Genomic DNA, 20,485 nt, shown 5'->3' with positions numbered 1-20,485 from the left:
GATTGTTTATTGGGTACGGGTTCTTGTACCCACATTTATTTTATTATGTACTTTGGTTTTGGAGTTTTTGTTTCACGTTATTAAACTACTCCATTATACCAAGTTTGATTCTCCTGCGCCTGACTTCCCTGCCACCTACACACACGACATGACAATCTTATTTTGGAAATGATGTTTGAATTGTCTTTTTGAAGATACCTTTTGAATCTTTAATGAACCCTCTTCTCCTCTTTCAAACTATCTAACCCACTGGGCACACACTGGTGGAATCAGAGTTGTTCCACGTCGTTTAATAGACGTTGAATTGACTTCAGTGGCATTATTCTTAAGTCTCATACTCTCTTTATTGACAAATATGAATCTGGCCCCCACTCTTTGTACTACCTATACTGACCTTTCTTACGGAAATAGATGTAGAGGGTGTGACTAAATGGCAAGGAGCTCCAAGATGAGGAAGTCCAAGTCTAAACCATTTAAATTTGCTTAGGGTGTGCACTGAATTAATACCTAACTCAGCCAACTACTTGGTAGCCTATTGCTTATGACACTTACAATAGACCTCTAACTGATTTATAAATCAGTGTCAAAACACAACTGCAATACAATTGCAGTGGATAAAACATTACTGCCTGCGTTCAGAGTATTACTGCGGCATTGAGATTGAAGTGTTTGGGAAACCCTGTGGGAACTATTTCAAAGGCGCACTTCAAAACTACTCAGGCTTGAAACAATTAACTGGATTTTGGCTGACCTTTTCTTAATATCTCTTGACTGAGAGACTATTACAAGACTGAAAATATGTGGGGCATCCTGAGACACATAGTAGGGAGAAGGCTTTTATCATACTCCATAATCTTTACCATCATAATGATAAGTATATTTGTCACAATAGGTAAGTTCATGCATTTCGCACATGAAAAAAATAACTGCTTTACCTTATGAAACAAAATATTAACATTGACAATGGTAATGTGGAGATAAAAAGTAGAGTAATGTAAATATTGAAAACATAAGAAATATTATATATATTGAAAATGTGGAATAATGTATCTGAGCCATTGATGCGTATTTTCTATGGCTTCTGCCAGTAACTGACGGAGCTGAAATGTTTATCCTTCGTCAGATTGCAGCCTGTTTTATTTGATGATTTTACATTAAGCATTAATTTAATAGTTATGTTATTACTTAATGTCTCATCAATTTGACGCAGATCGTTAATATGATGCTTACTGAGTAGTGAACACTAAACATGCAATTATTTATCACCTGTATGCTGAAAATAGACAAATATGCAAAAAAATATCAAAAGAGCTCATTATTTAATTTAGAAATTAATTTTCATTAAAGTTACTTTCTCCTAAATACACCGCTCAGCTGAGAATTGAGTTATATTGGTAGATACAGAGTAACTGCAGTGTTAGTACACATTGCAACAAAATATTAGCTGTTTTTGTCTTTACATATTCATATATATTTGCCAGCAGCATACCACTGCTGTCTTGCTTCTGAAGCTAAGCAGGGTTGGTCCTGGTCAGTCCCTGGATGGGAGACCAGATGCTGCTGGAAGTGGTGTTGGAGGCCCAGTAGGAGGCACTCTTTCCTCTGGTCTAAAAATATCCCAATGCCCCAGGGCAGTGATTGGGGACACTGTAAGGTGCCATCTTTCGGATGGGATGTTAAAATGGGTGTCCTGACTCTCTGAGGTCATTAAAGATCCCATGGCACTTATCGTAAGAGTAGGGGTGTTAACCCCGGTGTCCTGGCTAAATTCCCAATCTGACCCTTAAACCATCATGGTCACCTAATAGTCTCCAGTTTACAATTGGCTCATTCATCTCCGCTGTAACTATTCCCCAGGATGTTGCTGTAAATGAGAACGTGTTCTCAGTCAACTTACCTGGTAAAATAACAGATAAATAAAGAAAATATGTATTAGATTTGTATTTTTCTAAGACATTTTGAATTCATATGAATTCAAGTTTTGGAATATTGAGATATGTTGAAATAAGCCAAAGAGGCAATTGTGAAATGTAACAAATGTAAAAATTCTACAGAGAAATTATGAAAACATGTTTTCTTTACATTTTTTTTTACCAGATCAATATTCAAAAAGACAAGCTCACTCAGATTCCACAGGGAAGAATCTTGGGACATTTGGAAAAAAAAATGGAATGAAACAGTCTAGAAATAATTTCACAATCATTGGGAATGAATTATCTCGTTCTATAAACCTTTCAAAAAATACCTCAAATCAACCTAAAATGTATAACCACTGGAAATATCCTTCAACACCATCAACAACTGCAAACCCCAATGAATCGAAAGTGACAAGTGAATTGGAAACGTCCCCCTCTACTGTAGGCATCACATCCTCAACTGTTATTACACAACAAGATGTAACTCCAACACAAACCCAAAGCACACCAATTCCTACCTCAATTGAGTCTGGACAACCCACGGTGGACAATTCTTCAAAGAACACAACTACTAAACATGGTTCCACAAGATCAAGCCAATCTTCAGAGGAAAGTACAACTGCGTCCCTAGCAACATCATTCACAGCTACAAAATCTACAAAGACAACTGAATCAGTGAAACCCCCCTCCCCTATAGACATAACATCCCCACCTGAAGTTACAAATAAAAAGCTGAGTTCCACAGAAACAAATCCAAAAAACACAACTGGACAGACAAAGAACACTGAGTTTTCCACAACAGAGGAGCGGCCACCAAAAACATTTACAATTTCAACCTCCACAACAAACCTTATCACCTCCACATTAACCAATGAAACAAACATGTCTAGATTGACCGCTAGTCTTCAACACACTTCAAAAGATCTAAGTGGAGAAATGACAGAAAGGAGAGTCCAAGTCACACACTCCACATCTACTGGAGACCTCTTGTCAACAACAATGCCACCCACAAGCGACGTGACACAATCAAAGGATTCATTGAACAGCCAAGAAACAATTTTAACATCAAAAAACATTGAACTTGGTCAGGATATCATAACTGCAAAATCAACACAAAGCACTTCAGTCCCTGACTCGATGGAGTTTCAAACAACTAAACACATGACTTCAACCAACAACATATTGTCAACATCAGTTATGTCACAATCCACTTTGAAAATATATTCAATTCAGAGGACTGCAAAAGAACATGGTTCCACAAGCCATCCTTCAAAAGAAAGTACAACTGTGGTCTCAACGACATCATTCACAACTACAAATTCTACAAAGACAATGGAATCAGTGACGTCCTCCTCCACTACACATATAACATCCTACCCTGTTATTACAGAACAAGATGTAACTGTAAATCAAACCCAAAGCACATCAATCCCTACCTCAATGGAGTCTCAAACAACTGAAGACACCAGTCCAACCACCAACAAATTGTCAACTTCAGGAATGTCACAATCCACTTCGGAGATGTCTTCAATTGAGATGTCTACTGGAGAACACAGGTCAACAAGAACAAGCCAATCGTCAATGGAAAGTACAGCTCTGGTCTCAACTGCAGAAGAAAATCTTTCCACACCATTCACAACTACAAATTCCACAAAGACAATGGAATCAGTGACGTCCTCCTCCACTACAGACATAACCTTCCAACCTCTTATTACAACAGAAAACGGAACTGCAACGCAAACCCAAAACACACCAATCCCCACCTCAAAGGAGTCTCAAAGGACTCAACATACGAGTCCAACCAACAATAGATTGTCAACATCAAGTTTGTCACAATCAACTTTGGAAATATCTTCAACAGAGATGACAAGTGAAAACATTGGGTCCACAAGTACAAGGCAAACTTCAATGGAAATTACAGATATGGTCTCAACCCCAGAAAGTAGTGTGTCGACACCATTCACAACTACAAACTCTCCGACAACAACTGAATCATTGCAGACCCCCTCCACTACACATATAACATCCGACACTGTTATTACAGGCCAAGACATAACTGTAAATAAAACCCAAAGCACATCAATCCTGACCTCAATGGAGTCTCAAACAACTGAAGACACCAGTCCAACCACCAACAAATTGTCAACTTCAGGAATGTCACAATCCACTTCGAAGATGTCTTCAATTGAGATGTCTACTAAAGAACATGGTTCCACAAGCCATCCTTCAATGGATAGTACAGCTGTGGTCTCAACTGCAGAAGATCATATTTCTACACCATTCACAACTACAAACTCCCCCAAGACAACTGAATCATTGAAGTCACCCTCCACTACACATTTAACATCCTACCCTGTTATTACAGGACAAGACGTAACTGTAAATCAAACCCAAAGCACAACCATCACAACCCCAATGGAGTCGCAAACAACTGAGTACAACAGTCCAACCACCAACATATTGTCAACATCGGGTATGTCACAATCCACTTTGGAAATGTCTTCAGCTGAAATGGCTACTGGAGAACACAGGTCAACAAGAACAAGCCAATCGTCAATGGAAAGTACAGCTGTGGTCTCAACTGTGGAAGAAAATCTTTCCACACCATTCACAACTACAAATTCCACAAAGACAATGGAATCAGTGACGTCCTCCTCCACTACAGACACAACCTTCCAACCTCTTATTACAACAGAAAACGGAACTGCAACGCAAACCCAAAACACACCAATCCCCACCTCAATGGAGTCTCAAAGGACTCAACATACGAGTCCAACCAACAATAGATTGTCAACATCAAGTTTGTCACAATCAACTTTGGAAATATCTTCAACAGAGATGACAAGTGAAAACATTGGGTCCGCAAGTACAAGGCAAACTTCAATGGAAATTACAGATATGGTCTCAACCCCAGAAAGTAGTGTGTCGACACCATTCACAACTACAAACTCTCCGACAACAACTGAATCATTGCCGACTCCCTCCACTACACATATAACATCCTCACCTATTATTACAGGACAAGACATAATTGTAAATCAAACCCAAAGCACATCAATCCCTACCTCAATGGAGTCTCAAACAACTGAAGACACCAGTCCAACCACCAACAAATTGTCATCTTCAGGAATATCACAATCCACATTGGAGATGTCTTCAATTGAGATGTCTACTAAAGAACATGGTTCCACAAGCCATCCTTCAATGGATAGTACAGCTGTGGTCTCAACTGCAGAAGATCATATTTCTCCACCATTCACAACTACAAACTCCCCCAAGACAACTGAATCATTGAAGTCACCCTCCACTACACATATAACATCCTACCCTGTTATTACAGGACAAGACGTAACTGTAAATCAAACCCAAAGCACAACCACCACAACCCCAATGGAGTCGCAAACAACTGAGTACAACAGTCCAACCACCAACATATTGTCAACATCGGGTATGTCACAATCCACTTTGGAAATGTCTTCTGCTGAAATGGCTACTGGAGAACACAGGTCAACAAGAACAAGCCAATCGTCAATGGAAAGTACAGCTGTGGTCTCAACTGCAGAAGAAAATCTTTCCACACCATTCACAACTACAAATTCCACAAAGACAATGGAATCAGTGACGTCCTCCTCCACTACAGACATAACCTTCCAACCTCTTATTACAACAGAAAACGGAACTGCAACGCAAACCCAAAACACACCAATCCCCACCTCAAAGGAGTCTCAAAGGACTCAACATACGAGTCCAACCAACAATAGATTGTCAACATCAAGTTTGTCACAATCAACTTTGGAAATATCTTCAACAGAGATGACAAGTGAAAACATTGGGTCCACAAGTACAAGGCAAACTTCAATGGAAATTACAGATATGGTCTCAACCCCAGAAAGTAGTGTGTCGACACCATTCACAACTACAAACTCTCCGACAACAACTGAATCATTGCCGACTCCCTCCACTACACATATAACATCCTCACCTATTATTACAGGACAAGACATAATTGTAAATCAAACCCAAAGCACATCAATCCCTACCTCAATGGAGTCTCAAACAACTGAAGACACCAGTCCAACCACCAACAAATTGTCATCTTCAGGAATATCACAATCCACATTGGAGATGTCTTCAATTGAGATGTCTACTAAAGAACATGGTTCCACAAGCCATCCTTCAATGGATAGTACAGCTGTGGTCTCAACTGCAGAAGATCATATTTCTCCACCATTCACAACTACAAACTCCCCCAAGACAACTGAATCATTGAAGACACCCTCCACTACACATATAACATCCTACCCTGTTATTACAGGACAAGACATAACTGTAAATCAAACCCAAAGCACAACCACCACAACCCCAATGGAGTCGCAAACAACTGAGTACAACAGTCCAACCACCAACATATTGTCAACATCGGGTATGTCACAATCCACTTTGGAAATGTCTTCTGCTGAAATGGCTACTGGAGAACACAGGTCAACAAGAACAAGCCAATCGTCAATGGAAAGTACAGCTGTGGTCTCAACTGCAGAAGAAAATCTTTCCACACCATTCACAACTACAAATTCCACAAAGACAATGGAATCAGTGACGTCCTCCTCCACTACAGACATAACCTTCCAACCTCTTAGTACAACAGAAAACGGAACTGCAACGCAAACCCAAAACACACCAATCCCCACCTCAAAGGAGTCTCAAAGGACTCAACATACGAGTCCAACCAACAATAGATTGTCAACATCAAGTTTGTCACAATCAACTTTGGAAATATCTTCAACAGAGATGACAAGTGAAAACATTGGGTCCACAATTACAAGGCAAACTTCAATGGAAATTACAGATATGGTCTCAACCCCAGAAAGTAGTGTGTCGACACCATTCACAACTACAAACTCTCCGACAACAACTGAATCATTGCCGACCCCCTCCACTACACATATAACATCCTACACTGTTATTACAGGCCAAGACATAACTGTAAATCAAACCCAAAGCACATCAATCCCTACCTCAATGGAGTCTCAAACAACTGAAGACACCAGTCCAACCACCAACAAATTGTCATCTTCAGGAATATCACAATCCACATTGGAGATGTCTTCAATTGAGATGTCTACTAAAGAACATGGTTCCACAAGCCATCCTTCAATGGATAGTACAGCTGTGGTCTCAACTGCAGAAGATCATATTTCTCCACCATTCACAACTACAAACTCCCCCAAGACAACTGAATCATTGAAGTCACCCTCCACTACACATATAACATCCTACCCTGTTATTACAGGACAAGACGTAACTGTAAATCAAACCCAAAGCACAACCACCACAACCCCAATGGAGTCGCAAACAACTGAGTACAACAGTCCAACCACCAACATATTGTCAACATCGGGTATGTCACAATCCACTTTGGAAATGTCTTCTGCTGAAATGGCTACTGGAGAACACAGGTCAACAAGAACAAGCCAATCGTCAATGGAAAGTACAGCTGTGGTCTCAACTGCAGAAGAAAATCTTTCCACACCATTCACAACTACAAATTCCACAAAGACAATGGAATCAGTGACGTCTTCCTCCACTACAGACATAACCTTCCAACCTCTTATTACAACAGAAAACGGAACTGCAACGCAAACCCAAAACACACCAATCCCCACCTCAAAGGAGTCTCAAAGGACTCAACATACAAGTCCAACCAACAATAGATTGTCAACATCAAGTTTGTCACAATCAACTTTGGAAATTTCTTCAACAGAGATGACAAGTGAAAACATTGTGTCCGCAAGTACAAGGCAAACTTCAATGGAAATTACAGATATGGTCTCAACCCCAGAAAGTAGTGTGTCGACACCATTCACAACTACAAACTCTCCGACAACAACTGAATCATTGCCGACTCCCTCCACTACACATATAACATCCTCACCTATTATTACAGGACAAGACATAATTGTAAATCAAACCCAAAGCACATCAATCCCTACCTCAATGGAGTCTCAAACAACTGAAGACACCAGTCCAACCACCAACAAATTGTCATCTTCAGGAATATCACAATCCACATTGGAGATGTCTTCAATTGAGATGTCTACTAAAGAACATGGTTCCACAAGCCATCCTTCAATGGATAGTACAGCTGTGGTCTCAACTGCAGAAGATCATATTTCTCCACCATTCACAACTACAAACTCCCCCAAGACAACTGAATCATTGAAGTCACCCTCCACTACACATATAACAATCTACCCTGTTATTACAGGACAAGACATAACTGTAAATCAAACCCAAAGCACAACCACCACAACCCCAATGGAGTCGCAAACAACTGAGTACAACAGTCCAACCACCAACATATTGTCAACATCGGGTATGTCACAATCCACTTTGGAAATGTCTTCTGCTGAAATGGCTACTGGAGAACACAGGTCAACAAGAACAAGCCAATCGTCAATGGAAAGTACAGCTGTGGTCTCAACTGCAGAAGAAAATCTTTCCACACCATTCACAACTACAAATTCCACAAAGACAATGGAATCAGTGACGTCCTCCTCCACTACAGACATAACCTTCCAACCTCTTATTACAACAGAAAACGGAACTGCAACGCAAACCCAAAACACACCAATCCCCACCTCAAAGGAGTCTCAAAGGACTCAACATACGAGTCCAACCAACAATAGATTGTCAACATCAAGTTTGTCACAATCAACTTTGGAAATATCTTCAACAGAGATGACAAGTGAAAACATTGGGTCCACAAGTACAAGGCAAACTTCAATGGAAATTACAGATATGGTCTCAACCCCAGAAAGTAGTGTGTCGACACCATTCACAACTACAAACTCTCCGACAACAACTGAATCATTGCCGACTCCCTCCACTACACATATAACATCCTCACCTATTATTACAGGACAAGACATAATTGTAAATCAAACCCAAAGCACATCAATCCCTACCTCAATGGAGTCTCAAACAACTGAAGACACCAGTCCAACCACCAACAAATTGTCATCTTCAGGAATATCACAATCCACATTGGAGATGTCTTCAATTGAGATGTCTACTAAAGAACATGGTTCCACAAGCCATCCTTCAATGGATAGTACAGCTGTGGTCTCAACTGCAGAAGATCATATTTCTCCACCATTCACAACTACAAACTCCCCCAAGACAACTGAATCATTGAAGTCACCCTCCACTACACATATAACAATCTACCCTGTTATTACAGGACAAGACATAACTGTAAATCAAACCCAAAGCACAACCACCACAACCCCAATGGAGTCGCAAACAACTGAGTACAACAGTCCAACCACCAACATATTGTCAACATCGGGTATGTCACAATCCACTTTGGAAATGTCTTCTGCTGAAATGGCTACTGGAGAACACAGGTCAACAAGAACAAGCCAATCGTCAATGGAAAGTACAGCTGTGGTCTCAACTGCAGAAGAAAATCTTTCCACACCATTCACAACTACAAATTCCACAAAGACAATGGAATCAGTGACGTCCTCCTCCACTACAGACATAACCTTCCAACCTCTTATTACAACAGAAAACGGAACTGCAACGCAAACCCAAAACACACCAATCCCCACCTCAAAGGAGTCTCAAAGGACTCAACATACGAGTCCAACCAACAATAGATTGTCAACATCAAGTTTGTCACAATCAACTTTGGAAATATCTTCAACAGAGATGACAAGTGAAAACATTGGGTCCACAATTACAAGGCAAACTTCAATGGAAATTACAGATATGGTCTCAACCCCAGAAAGTAGTGTGTCGACACCATTCACAACTACAAACTCTCCGACAACAACTGAATCATTGCCGACCCCCTCCACTACACATATAACATCCTACACTGTTATTACAGGCCAAGACATAACTGTAAATCAAACCCAAAGCACATCAATCCCTACCTCAATGGAGTCTCAAACAACTGAAGACACCAGTCCAACCACCAACAAATTGTCATCTTCAGGAATATCACAATCCACATTGGAGATGTCTTCAATTGAGATGTTTACTAAAGAACATGGTTCCACAAGCCATCCTTCAATGGATAGTACAGCTGTGGTCTCAACTGCAGAAGATCATATTTCTCCACCATTCACAACTACAAACTCCCCCAAGACAACTGAATCATTGAAGTCACCCTCCACTACACATATAACAATCTACCCTGTTATTACAGGACAAGACATAACTGTAAATCAAACCCAAAGCACAACCACCACAACCCCAATGGAGTCGCAAACAACTGAGTACAACAGTCCAACCACCAACATATTGTCAACATCGGGTATGTCACAATCCACTTTGGAAATGTCTTCTGCTGAAATGGCTACTGGAGAACACAGGTCAACAAGAACAAGCCAATCGTCAATGGAAAGTACAGCTGTGGTCTCAACTGCAGAAGAAAATCTTTCCACACCATTCACAACTACAAATTCCACAAAGACAATGGAATCAGTGACGTCCTCCTCCACTACAGACATAACCTTCCAACCTCTTATTACAACAGAAAACGGAACTGCAACGCAAACCCAAAACACACCAATCCCCACCTCAAAGGAGTCTCAAAGGACTCAACATACGAGTCCAACCAACAATAGATTGTCAACATCAAGTTTGTCACAATCAACTTTGGAAATATCTTCAACAGAGATGACAAGTGAAAACATTGGGTCCACAAGTACAAGGCAAACTTCAATGGAAATTACAGATATGGTCTCAACCCCAGAAAGTAGTGTGTCGACACCATTCACAACTACAAACTGTCCGACAACAACTGAATCATTGCCGACTCCCTCCACTACACATATAACATCCTCACCTATTATTACAGGACAAGACATAATTGTAAATCAAACCCAAAGCACATCAATCCCTACCTCAATGGAGTCTCAAACAACTGAAGACACCAGTCCAACCACCAACAAATTGTCATCTTCAGGAATATCACAATCCACATTGGAGATGTCTTCAATTGAGATGTCTACTAAAGAACATGGTTCCACAAGCCATCCTTCAATGGATAGTACAGCTGTGGTCTCAACTGCAGAAGATCATATTTCTCCACCATTCACAACTACAAACTCCCCCAAGACAACTGAATCATTGAAGTCACCCTCCACTACACATATAACAATCTACCCTGTTATTACAGGACAAGACATAACTGTAAATCAAACCCAAAGCACAACCACCACAACCCCAATGGAGTCGCAAACAACTGAGTACAACAGTCCAACCACCAACATATTGTCAACATCGGGTATGTCACAATCCACTTTGGAAATGTCTTCTGCTGAAATGGCTACTGGAGAACACAGGTCAACAAGAACAAGCCAATCGTCAATGGAAAGTACAGCTGTGGTCTCAACTGCAGAAGAAAATCTTTCCACACCATTCACAACTACAAATTCCACAAAGACAATGGAATCAGTGACGTCCTCCTCCACTACAGACATAACCTTCCAACCTCTTATTACAACAGAAAACGGAACTGCAACGCAAACCCAAAACACACCAATCCCCACCTCAAAGGAGTCTCAAAGGACTCAACATACGAGTCCAACCAACAATAGATTGTCAACATCAAGTTTGTCACAATCAACTTTGGAAATATCTTCAACAGAGATGACAAGTGAAAACATTGGGTCCACAATTACAAGGCAAACTTCAATGGAAATTACAGATATGGTCTCAACCCCAGAAAGTAGTGTGTCGACACCATTCACAACTACAAACTCTCCGACAACAACTGAATCATTGCCGACCCCCTCCACTACACATATAACATCCTACACTGTTATTACAGGCCAAGACATAACTGTAAATCAAACCCAAAGCACATCAATCCCTACCTCAATGGAGTCTCAAACAACTGAAGACACCAGTCCAACCACCAACAAATTGTCATCTTCAGGAATATCACAATCCACATTGGAGATGTCTTCAATTGAGATGTCTACTAAAGAACATGGTTCCACAAGCCATCCTTCAATGGATAGTACAGCTGTGGTCTCAACTGCAGAAGATCATATTTCTCCACCATTCACAACTACAAACTCCCCCAAGACAACTGAATCATTGAAGTCACCCTCCACTACACATATAACATCCTACCCTGTTATTACAGGACAAGACGTAACTGTAAATCAAACCCAAAGCACAACCACCACAACCCCAATGGAGTCGCAAACAACTGAGTACAACAGTCCAACCACCAACATATTGTCAACATCGGGTATGTCACAATCCACTTTGGAAATGTCTTCTGCTGAAATGGCTACTGGAGAACACAGGTCAACAAGAACAAGCCAATCGTCAATGGAAAGTACAGCTGTGGTCTCAACTGCAGAAGAAAATCTTTCCACACCATTCACAACTACAAATTCCACAAAGACAATGGAATCAGTGACGTCTTCCTCCACTACAGACATAACCTTCCAACCTCTTATTACAACAGAAAACGGAACTGCAACGCAAACCCAAAACACACCAATCCCCACCTCAAAGGAGTCTCAAAGGACTCAACATACGAGTCCAACCAACAATAGATTGTCAACATCAAGTTTGTCACAATCAACTTTGGAAATATCTTCAACAGAGATGACAAGTGAAAACATTGGGTCCACAAGTACAAGGCAAACTTCAATGGAAATTACAGATATGGTCTCAACCCCAGAAAGTAGTGTGTCGACACCATTCACAACTACAAACTCTCCGACAACAACTGAATCATTGCCGACTCCCTCCACTACACATATAACATCCTCACCTATTATTACAGGACAAGACATAATTGTAAATCAAACCCAAAGCACATCAATCCCTACCTCAATGGAGTCTCAAACAACTGAAGACACCAGTCCAACCACCAACAAATTGTCATCTTCAGGAATATCACAATCCACATTGGAGATGTCTTCAATTGAGATGTCTACTAAAGAACATGGTTCCACAAGCCATCCTTCAATGGATAGTACAGCTGTGGTCTCAACTGCAGAAGATCATATTTCTCCACCATTCACAACTACAAACTCCCCCAAGACAACTGAATCATTGAAGTCACCCTCCACTACACATATAACAATCTACCCTGTTATTACAGGACAAGACATAACTGTAAATCAAACCCAAAGCACAACCACCACAACCCCAATGGAGTCGCAAACAACTGAGTACAACAGTCCAACCACCAACATATTGTCAACATCGGGTATGTCACAATCCACTTTGGAAATGTCTTCTGCTGAAATGGCTACTGGAGAACACAGGTCAACAAGAACAAGCCAATCGTCAATGGAAAGTACAGCTGTGGTCTCAACTGCAGAAGAAAATCTTTCCACACCATTCACAACTACAAATTCCACAAAGACAATGGAATCAGTGACGTCCTCCTCCACTACAGACATAACCTTCCAACCTCTTATTACAACAGAAAACGGAACTGCAACGCAAACCCAAAACACACCAATCCCCACCTCAAAGGAGTCTCAAAGGACTCAACATACGAGTCCAACCAACAATAGATTGTCAACATCAAGTTTGTCACAATCAACTTTGGAAATATCTTCAACAGAGATGACAAGTGAAAACATTGGGTCCACAATTACAAGGCAAACTTCAATGGAAATTACAGATATGGTCTCAACCCCAGAAAGTAGTGTGTCGACACCATTCACAACTACAAACTCTCCGACAACAACTGAATCATTGCCGACCCCCTCCACTACACATATAACATCCTACACTGTTATTACAGGCCAAGACATAACTGTAAATCAAACCCAAAGCACATCAATCCCTACCTCAATGGAGTCTCAAACAACTGAAGACACCAGTCCAACCACCAACAAATTGTCATCTTCAGGAATATCACAATCCACATTGGAGATGTCTTCAATTGAGATGTCTACTAAAGAACATGGTTCCACAAGCCATCCTTCAATGGATAGTACAGCTGTGGTCTCAACTGCAGAAGATCATATTTCTCCACCATTCACAACTACAAACTCCCCCAAGACAACTGAATCATTGAAGTCACCCTCCACTACACATATAACATCCTACCCTGTTATTACAGGACAAGACGTAACTGTAAATCAAACCCAAAGCACAACCACCACAACCCCAATGGAGTCGCAAACAACTGAGTACAACAGTCCAACCACCAACATATTGTCAACATCGGGTATGTCACAATCCACTTTGGAAATATCTTCAACAGAGATGACAAGTGAAAACATTGGGTCCACAAGTACAAGGCAAACTTCAATGGAAATTACAGATATGGACTCAACCCCAGAAAGTAGTTTGTCGACAACATTAACAACTACAAACTCTCCGACAACAACTGAATCATTGACGACCCCCTCCACTTCACATATAACATCCTCACCTATTATTACAGGACAAGACATACCTGTAAATCAAACCCAAAGCACATCTATCCCTACCTCAATGGAGTCTCAAACAACTGAAGACACCAGTCCAACCACCAACAAATTGTCAACTTCAGGAATGTCACAAACCACTGTTGACATTTCTTCCACTGTGGCAACCACTGGATTTGGTCTTTCCACATCATTCACAACTAGACACTTGAAAAAGACAAGTGAATCAGCATTTTCCACCTCCACTTTAGATACCACTTCCTCATCTGGATTTACCACACCTATGACAATTATTCCAGGTTCGACCACAGAAAGGAGACCGTCAACGCAAAGCGAGACAGTGACCACAATTGTGCATACACAGGCAGACAGTCAGTCAACACCAGCCCACAGTTCAACCTCAAATGTTATCCTTACGACATTCACAACAATATCTACAACTCATCAGTGTAATGAAGAGGACTGTCAGTGTCATGGTGCTCCTTGTTCTTTCAATGACACTCTTGGCTTATGTCAGTGCCATTGCTCTGACTCCACCTTTGGAGATTTGTGTATTTATGGAAGTAATGTCATCACAGTTTCCTTTGGTGAGTTTTCCTTTTCATTATAATTCCTTAGCCTCGACATGACTAGTAAAAAATATATTGGTCAATGTTGTTTAACAAGTAAAGCTGAATGTCACCTCTGCATGAACTAATTAACTAATGTTTCATCATGAATGATTGATGCTATCATGAACCCATACATGTGTGGTTTTAACTTGACATAGAAGGACGAGACCTTTTGCACCAATGGTAGACCCATTAAACTTAGGGCTCGATTCAATCCGTGTCGAAATGTAAAGGTCATTTCTAATTGACATTTACTTTGCCTTGCTACCCATCAACATCACTCCAGCCAACTGAAGTTTCTTATCCACAATGACATTAAAAACTTTCCACGATGACGTTATCAACTTTGATACTCTGACTAGTTAGATTTATTAGAGACAATCCAACGATTTCTAGTATGTCAGTTTCAGATTGAATATGTGTAGCGATCGATAGAGCAGCAGAATTAAATTCAGTGTGAGTTGTCAGGCAAACATTTACCATGACAAAAAAGCGGATAGGAACATGGTCTTTCATCATCCTATAGCGCTGAACTTTGGCGATACGGATTGAATCAAGCCCTTCTTCACTGCCCTCAATTTACTAATAACAAAACGGGATTCTCTGTATGTTTGTAATTACGTAGGCATGCATTTCTTTGCAGATAAGGCAGTACCAACCAGAAAGGCAAATGTCTCTTTGAGGATTATGAGGGAATTTGAGACTGAGTATGAAAATATGAACTCCAGCAAGTCCCAAATATTAATCAAAACTTTGATTAAGGAGGTATGCAATATGTTTTTTAATGTTGTGTGATTTTGTAAAAGCATTATTCATAAATGTGTAATGGTACAGTAATATATGTGAACAACTGAATACTAATGCAATAAGGTATCATTTGTTACTGAATAAAGAAGTAGTTACAATAACACATAGGCCTAAAATGGCTACTTGATACACCATTTTTTACAGGATCAAAGTGAAATATATCAAATGTATATTTTTTCTTTCTGTTTTTCAGCTTAGTGCTCTCTGCAGGAGAGCAGATCCACACAATTTTAAAGATGTAAAAGTCATTAATCTAATGTAGGTTATTATATTTTCAAATCTCAAAGATCTAAGAAGTTTAATTAAACAAACACGAATAAAATACACTTAAATACTGCAAATCAAATTCCTATTATATTAATCAACTGTTGAACTCTTGAAATGTGATTTATGTCTATTATTCTAGACCTGGAAGTATAGTTGCAGAGAGCATAGCGGAATACTCCTATCCCAACAATGCATCCCAAATTGATTTCCTCAACAATGAACTGGAACCCATACTTAGGAATATCTTGAACAACACAGATAACCTGATGATCATCAGTCAAGCATTTGAAAATGTGCGAATCCAGGTTACCAACATTACCTTCCAACCAATGGAAATAAGGAGTAAGTAATGTGTGGCAATTAAAAACATGTATCAGGCATAACGTTTTTTTGTATTTGTAAATTGTAAATAGTTTCATTTTGTTTGAAAACATTGTCAAATTAAACTTTATTGAATTTAGTAGAGAAATTAGAGTAATTTTGATGGGGAATTGTTTTCTAATCAGATATTGCAGATTTGAGGTCCTTTGTGGTCTGTCGTCTGGGTTTTGCCAACTACACAGAAGAGCTCTCTGATGGCAGCTGGAAGTGTGTGGGGCCTTGTAAACAGTATCCAGACTACTGTCATAGACACGGAGAATGCTTTAATAATGTTCAAAGTGGACCTATTTGTCTGTAAGACCCTATTTGTTTTCAGAATTTATTCAATCTGATAAAGTGCATTCAGAAAGTATTGAGACCCCTTTACTTTCTCCACATTTTGTTACGTTACAAACTTATTCTAAAATGGATTACATTGTTTTTTTCCCCCTCATCAAACTACACACAATACCTCATAACAAAGCAAAAACTCTGTTTTTTTTAAATGTTTGCAAAAACGGAAATACCACATTTACATAAGTATTCAGACCCTTTACTCAGTACTTTATTGAAGCATCTTTGGCAGCAATTACAGCCTTGAGTCTTCTTGGGTCTTTTTTTATTTCTTTATTAAGTCAGTTAAGAACAAATTCTTATTTACAACGACAGCCTGACGCTACACGCTTGGCACACCTGCATTCCTCTCTGCAGATCTTCTCAAGCTCTGTCAGGTTGGATGGGGAGTGATGCTAGACAGCTAATTTCAGGTCTCTCCAGAAATGTTTGATCGGTTTCAAGTCCAGGCTCCGGCTGGGCGACTAAAGGACATTCAGAGACTTTTCCCGAAGCCACTCCTGCGTTGTCTTAGCTGTGTGCTTAGGGTCGTTGTCCTGTTGGAAGGTGAACGTTCGTCCCAGTCTGAGGTCCTAGGCACTCTGGAGTAGGTTTTTATCAAGGATCTCTCTGTACTTTGATCTGTTCATCTTTCCCTCGATCCTGACTAGTCTCCCAGTCCCTTCCCCTGAAAAACATCCCCACAGCATGATGCTGCCACCACCATTCTTCACCGTAGCGATAGTGACAGGTTTCCTTCAGACATTTCTTGGTCACTCTGACAGAGCTCTAGACATTCAGGCCAGGAGTTCAATCTTGGTTTCATCAGACCAGAGAATCTTGAATCTCATGGTCAGAGTCTTTAGGTGACTTTTGGCAAACTCCAAGAGGGCTGTCATGTGCCTTTTACTGAGGAGTGGCTTCTGTCTGGCCACTCTACCATGAAGGCCTGATTGGTGGAGTGCTGCAGAGATGGTTGTCCTTCTAGAAGGTTCTCCCATCTCCGCAGAGTAACTCTAGAGCTCTGTCAGAGTGACCATCGGGTTCTTGGTCAAGGCCTTCTCCCCTGATTGATCTAGGAAGAGTCTTGGTGGTTCTAAACTTCTTATATTTAAGAATGATGGAGGCCACTGTGTTCTTGGGGACCTTCAATGCTGCAGAAATGTTTTGGTACCCTTCCCCAGATCTGTGCCTCGACAGAATCCTATCTCGGAGTTCTATGGACAATTGCTTCGACCTCATGGCTTGGTTTTGGCTCTGACGTGCACTGTCAACTGTGGGACCTTATATAGACAGGTGTGTGCCTTTCCAAATGATGTCCAATCAATTGAATTTACCACAGGTGGACTCCAATCAAGTTGTAGAAACGTCTCAAGGATGATCAATGGAAACAGGATGCACCTAAGCTCAATTTCGAGACTCATAGCAAAGGCTGTTTTCGCTTTGTCATTACTGGGTATTGTATGTGGATTGCTGAGGACTCTTTGTTTGTATCCATTTTAGAATAAGGCTGTAACATACAATTGGAAAAAGTCAAGGGGTCTAAATACTTTCCCAAGGCACTGCATGTACCGTAAGTAGTGCTGGGATTTTGGTACATGTTAAGTTGTGTTACACAATGTTACAAAGTAATTTCAGTTAATTAAATGTAACCAAATTAAATGTTGAAACATAAATGCTGAAGCAGTGTGCATCATAACCCCCTCACTGTTTGACAAAGGTGCTATGAGTCTTCCCTGGAGCAGTATGATGGACCCCAGTGTGAGCGCTTCCGCAGGGGAAGAGGTTTCTATGCTGCACTCTTTGGTGCGCTGGGGGCAGGCATCCTCCTCATACTTGTTCTCATCGTGGTTATCGTGGTCCTGCGAAGGAACCGTGGGGGACGATGGTGGGTATCATAACATAATACAGGCATATTCTTGTATGCCATGCAAATTATTGCTTGATTTGAAGTAAATTAGATGCAATCTGTGTGAGAAATATCATTTTATGGTTTAAAAAATGTTGTTTTTATAACTCAGGGACATTGACAAGCCACCTGCCAGAAGACTGATGTTTCTCAAAGAGGACTTTTTTGACTTCACACAAAGAGGTATGCTCATCTCTGCACAGTCCCAATGACTGACAACCAGAATATTATACTTTCTATAATATATTCCCAACACTCATTTGTTTTCATTTTGATTTTAGACCTCGGTCCATACCATGGCAGTTCACCAGTCTACACAAATACTGGTTTAGTTGACGAAGGCTGCCCAGGAGTATTCAGCCTGCATCTTGACAATGTTGACACAACATAACATGTACATTTACAGGCATTATACTGTAATTTCTGTTGTTTCATGTCTTTCATATTTGTCATATCTTACAATCTTCGCTATGAATGAAAAATTACATCCAGTAATGAGTGGCAGTAAATATAAAATATAGTATCTACACTAAAACATCACACCTCTCTATATGCTATAATAACAAGTATTTACATGTAATTACTTTCACAGTCTAGAGCACCAGCTGTTTATGATTCTCTATTTTAATTAATACTAATGTTGACATTTTAAGTGATATGATTATCCAAAATGTTTTCTCAGGTGAAGACCCAATGGCCAACAATAATAGATTTTCTTCAAAATAAAACAGAATAAAGTATTCAAGCTGCCTAAAACGTTTAACCACAAATAATTATTCTTTATAATATGCATAATCATTGTGAATCAAATTAATTTTGTACTGCAGCTATTTTACTGGTATTCGGAAGCATAAGGGTACACACTACTGTCCTTTGAGGACTTGATATATAGAATGAGATCTAGATGAACAATTTTCTGGCATTAAAGACGACCCTGTATGAGTATTAGATGTGTACGTTACATCTGTTGACTAAGTGTAATATGTCACTTCTGGGCTTTGGGTTCACATATATATTTTAATTTGACAAATATTTAAATAAACGGTGAGACGAATCATCTGCGTCCTTTTCTTCCATTCTTCACATCTTTAAATGGAATGGAATATTTTCATATTTATCTAATATCATGTGGCAACTACAACCTATGTGCGCTAGGGGGAGCACACATCCTTTTTTCCAAGGACAACTGCATGTGCGTTCAGAAAGTTAGGGAAGAGCATCAATAATAAAATAACAGTTTAACAAAGAACACAAATAGAAACTGTTTTCTCTTTGAATGTGTTGGCAATAATGTCATGCAATAGGTTCAGTTCACATCATGCAATGTTCAGTTGCATGACATTTAGCGTTATTGCCAATGTTTGAAGAGCTGTTGCTTGTAGCCTGGTGGTTAGAGCGTTGGGCCAATAACTGAAAGGTTGCTGGTATTGAATCCCTGAGCTGACAAGGTAAAAATATGTTGTTCTGGGCAAGGCAGTTAACCCACTGTTCCCTGGGTGCTGTTGAAGTGGATGTTAATTATAGCAGCCACCTGCACCTCTCTGATTCAGAGATGCATTCAGTTGTACAACTGACAGGTATTCCCCTTTCTCTTTAATTCACTCTGGGCATTACTGCTGATAGCCTACAGAGTATTGGAAGTAGAAGGACAGGTAGCATTTTGTGCCATTTGTGCCAGTACTGCCAATGTGATATATTCTCTGGGCTCTTATACTGTATCCATTATTCAAGCTGGTATTTCACTCTGCCTTTTTATCTTTTGAATCCGGTTTATTCCTTTGATCATGTTGTTTCAGTTTTGTATAGACATAGATGAAAGTCTGATTCAAACATGACAGTTTTGTATAGACATAGAGG

At 40.1% G+C, this 20,485-nt stretch overlaps 1 protein-coding gene across 1 annotated transcript; it reads left to right on the top strand.

The window, feature by feature from the left end:
- The first annotated feature begins 651 nt into the window (after positions 1-651).
- Positions 652-19,682, top strand: LOC110494418 (uncharacterized). The gene is made up of 8 exons (XM_021569428.3): positions 652-14,928; positions 15,596-15,717; positions 15,953-16,017; positions 16,166-16,368; positions 16,533-16,701; positions 18,440-18,607; positions 18,741-18,811; positions 18,910-19,682. The coding sequence occupies exons 1-8, from the start codon at positions 2,070-2,072 to the stop codon at positions 19,017-19,019; spliced, it is 13,767 nt and encodes a 4,588-aa protein (XP_021425103.3). The 5' UTR covers positions 652-2,069; the 3' UTR covers positions 19,020-19,682.
- Positions 19,683-20,485: the final 803 nt, after the last annotated feature.

This window comes from Oncorhynchus mykiss, chromosome 17, assembly GCF_057628025.1.
Source record: "Oncorhynchus mykiss isolate SJ-2025 chromosome 17, ASM5762802v1, whole genome shotgun sequence".
In the NCBI taxonomy this organism is placed as follows: domain Eukaryota; kingdom Metazoa; phylum Chordata; class Actinopteri; order Salmoniformes; family Salmonidae; genus Oncorhynchus; species Oncorhynchus mykiss.
Note: the sequence above shows the minus strand (reverse complement) of the source record. Positions and strands in the feature narration are given on the sequence as shown.

Excerpts from the sequence above, each read along its gene's own strand:
- LOC110494418 (XM_021569428.3), top strand. The coding sequence starts at position 2,070 with ATGTTTTCTTTACATTTTTTTTTACCAGATCAATATTCAAAAAGACAA. Across the intron at positions 16,018-16,165 it reads GTAAAAGTCATTAATCTAAT|ACCTGGAAGTATAGTTGCAG; the intron begins GTAGGTTATTAT and ends CTATTATTCTAG. Across the intron at positions 18,608-18,740 it reads AGGAACCGTGGGGGACGATG|GGACATTGACAAGCCACCTG; the intron begins GTGGGTATCATA and ends TTTATAACTCAG.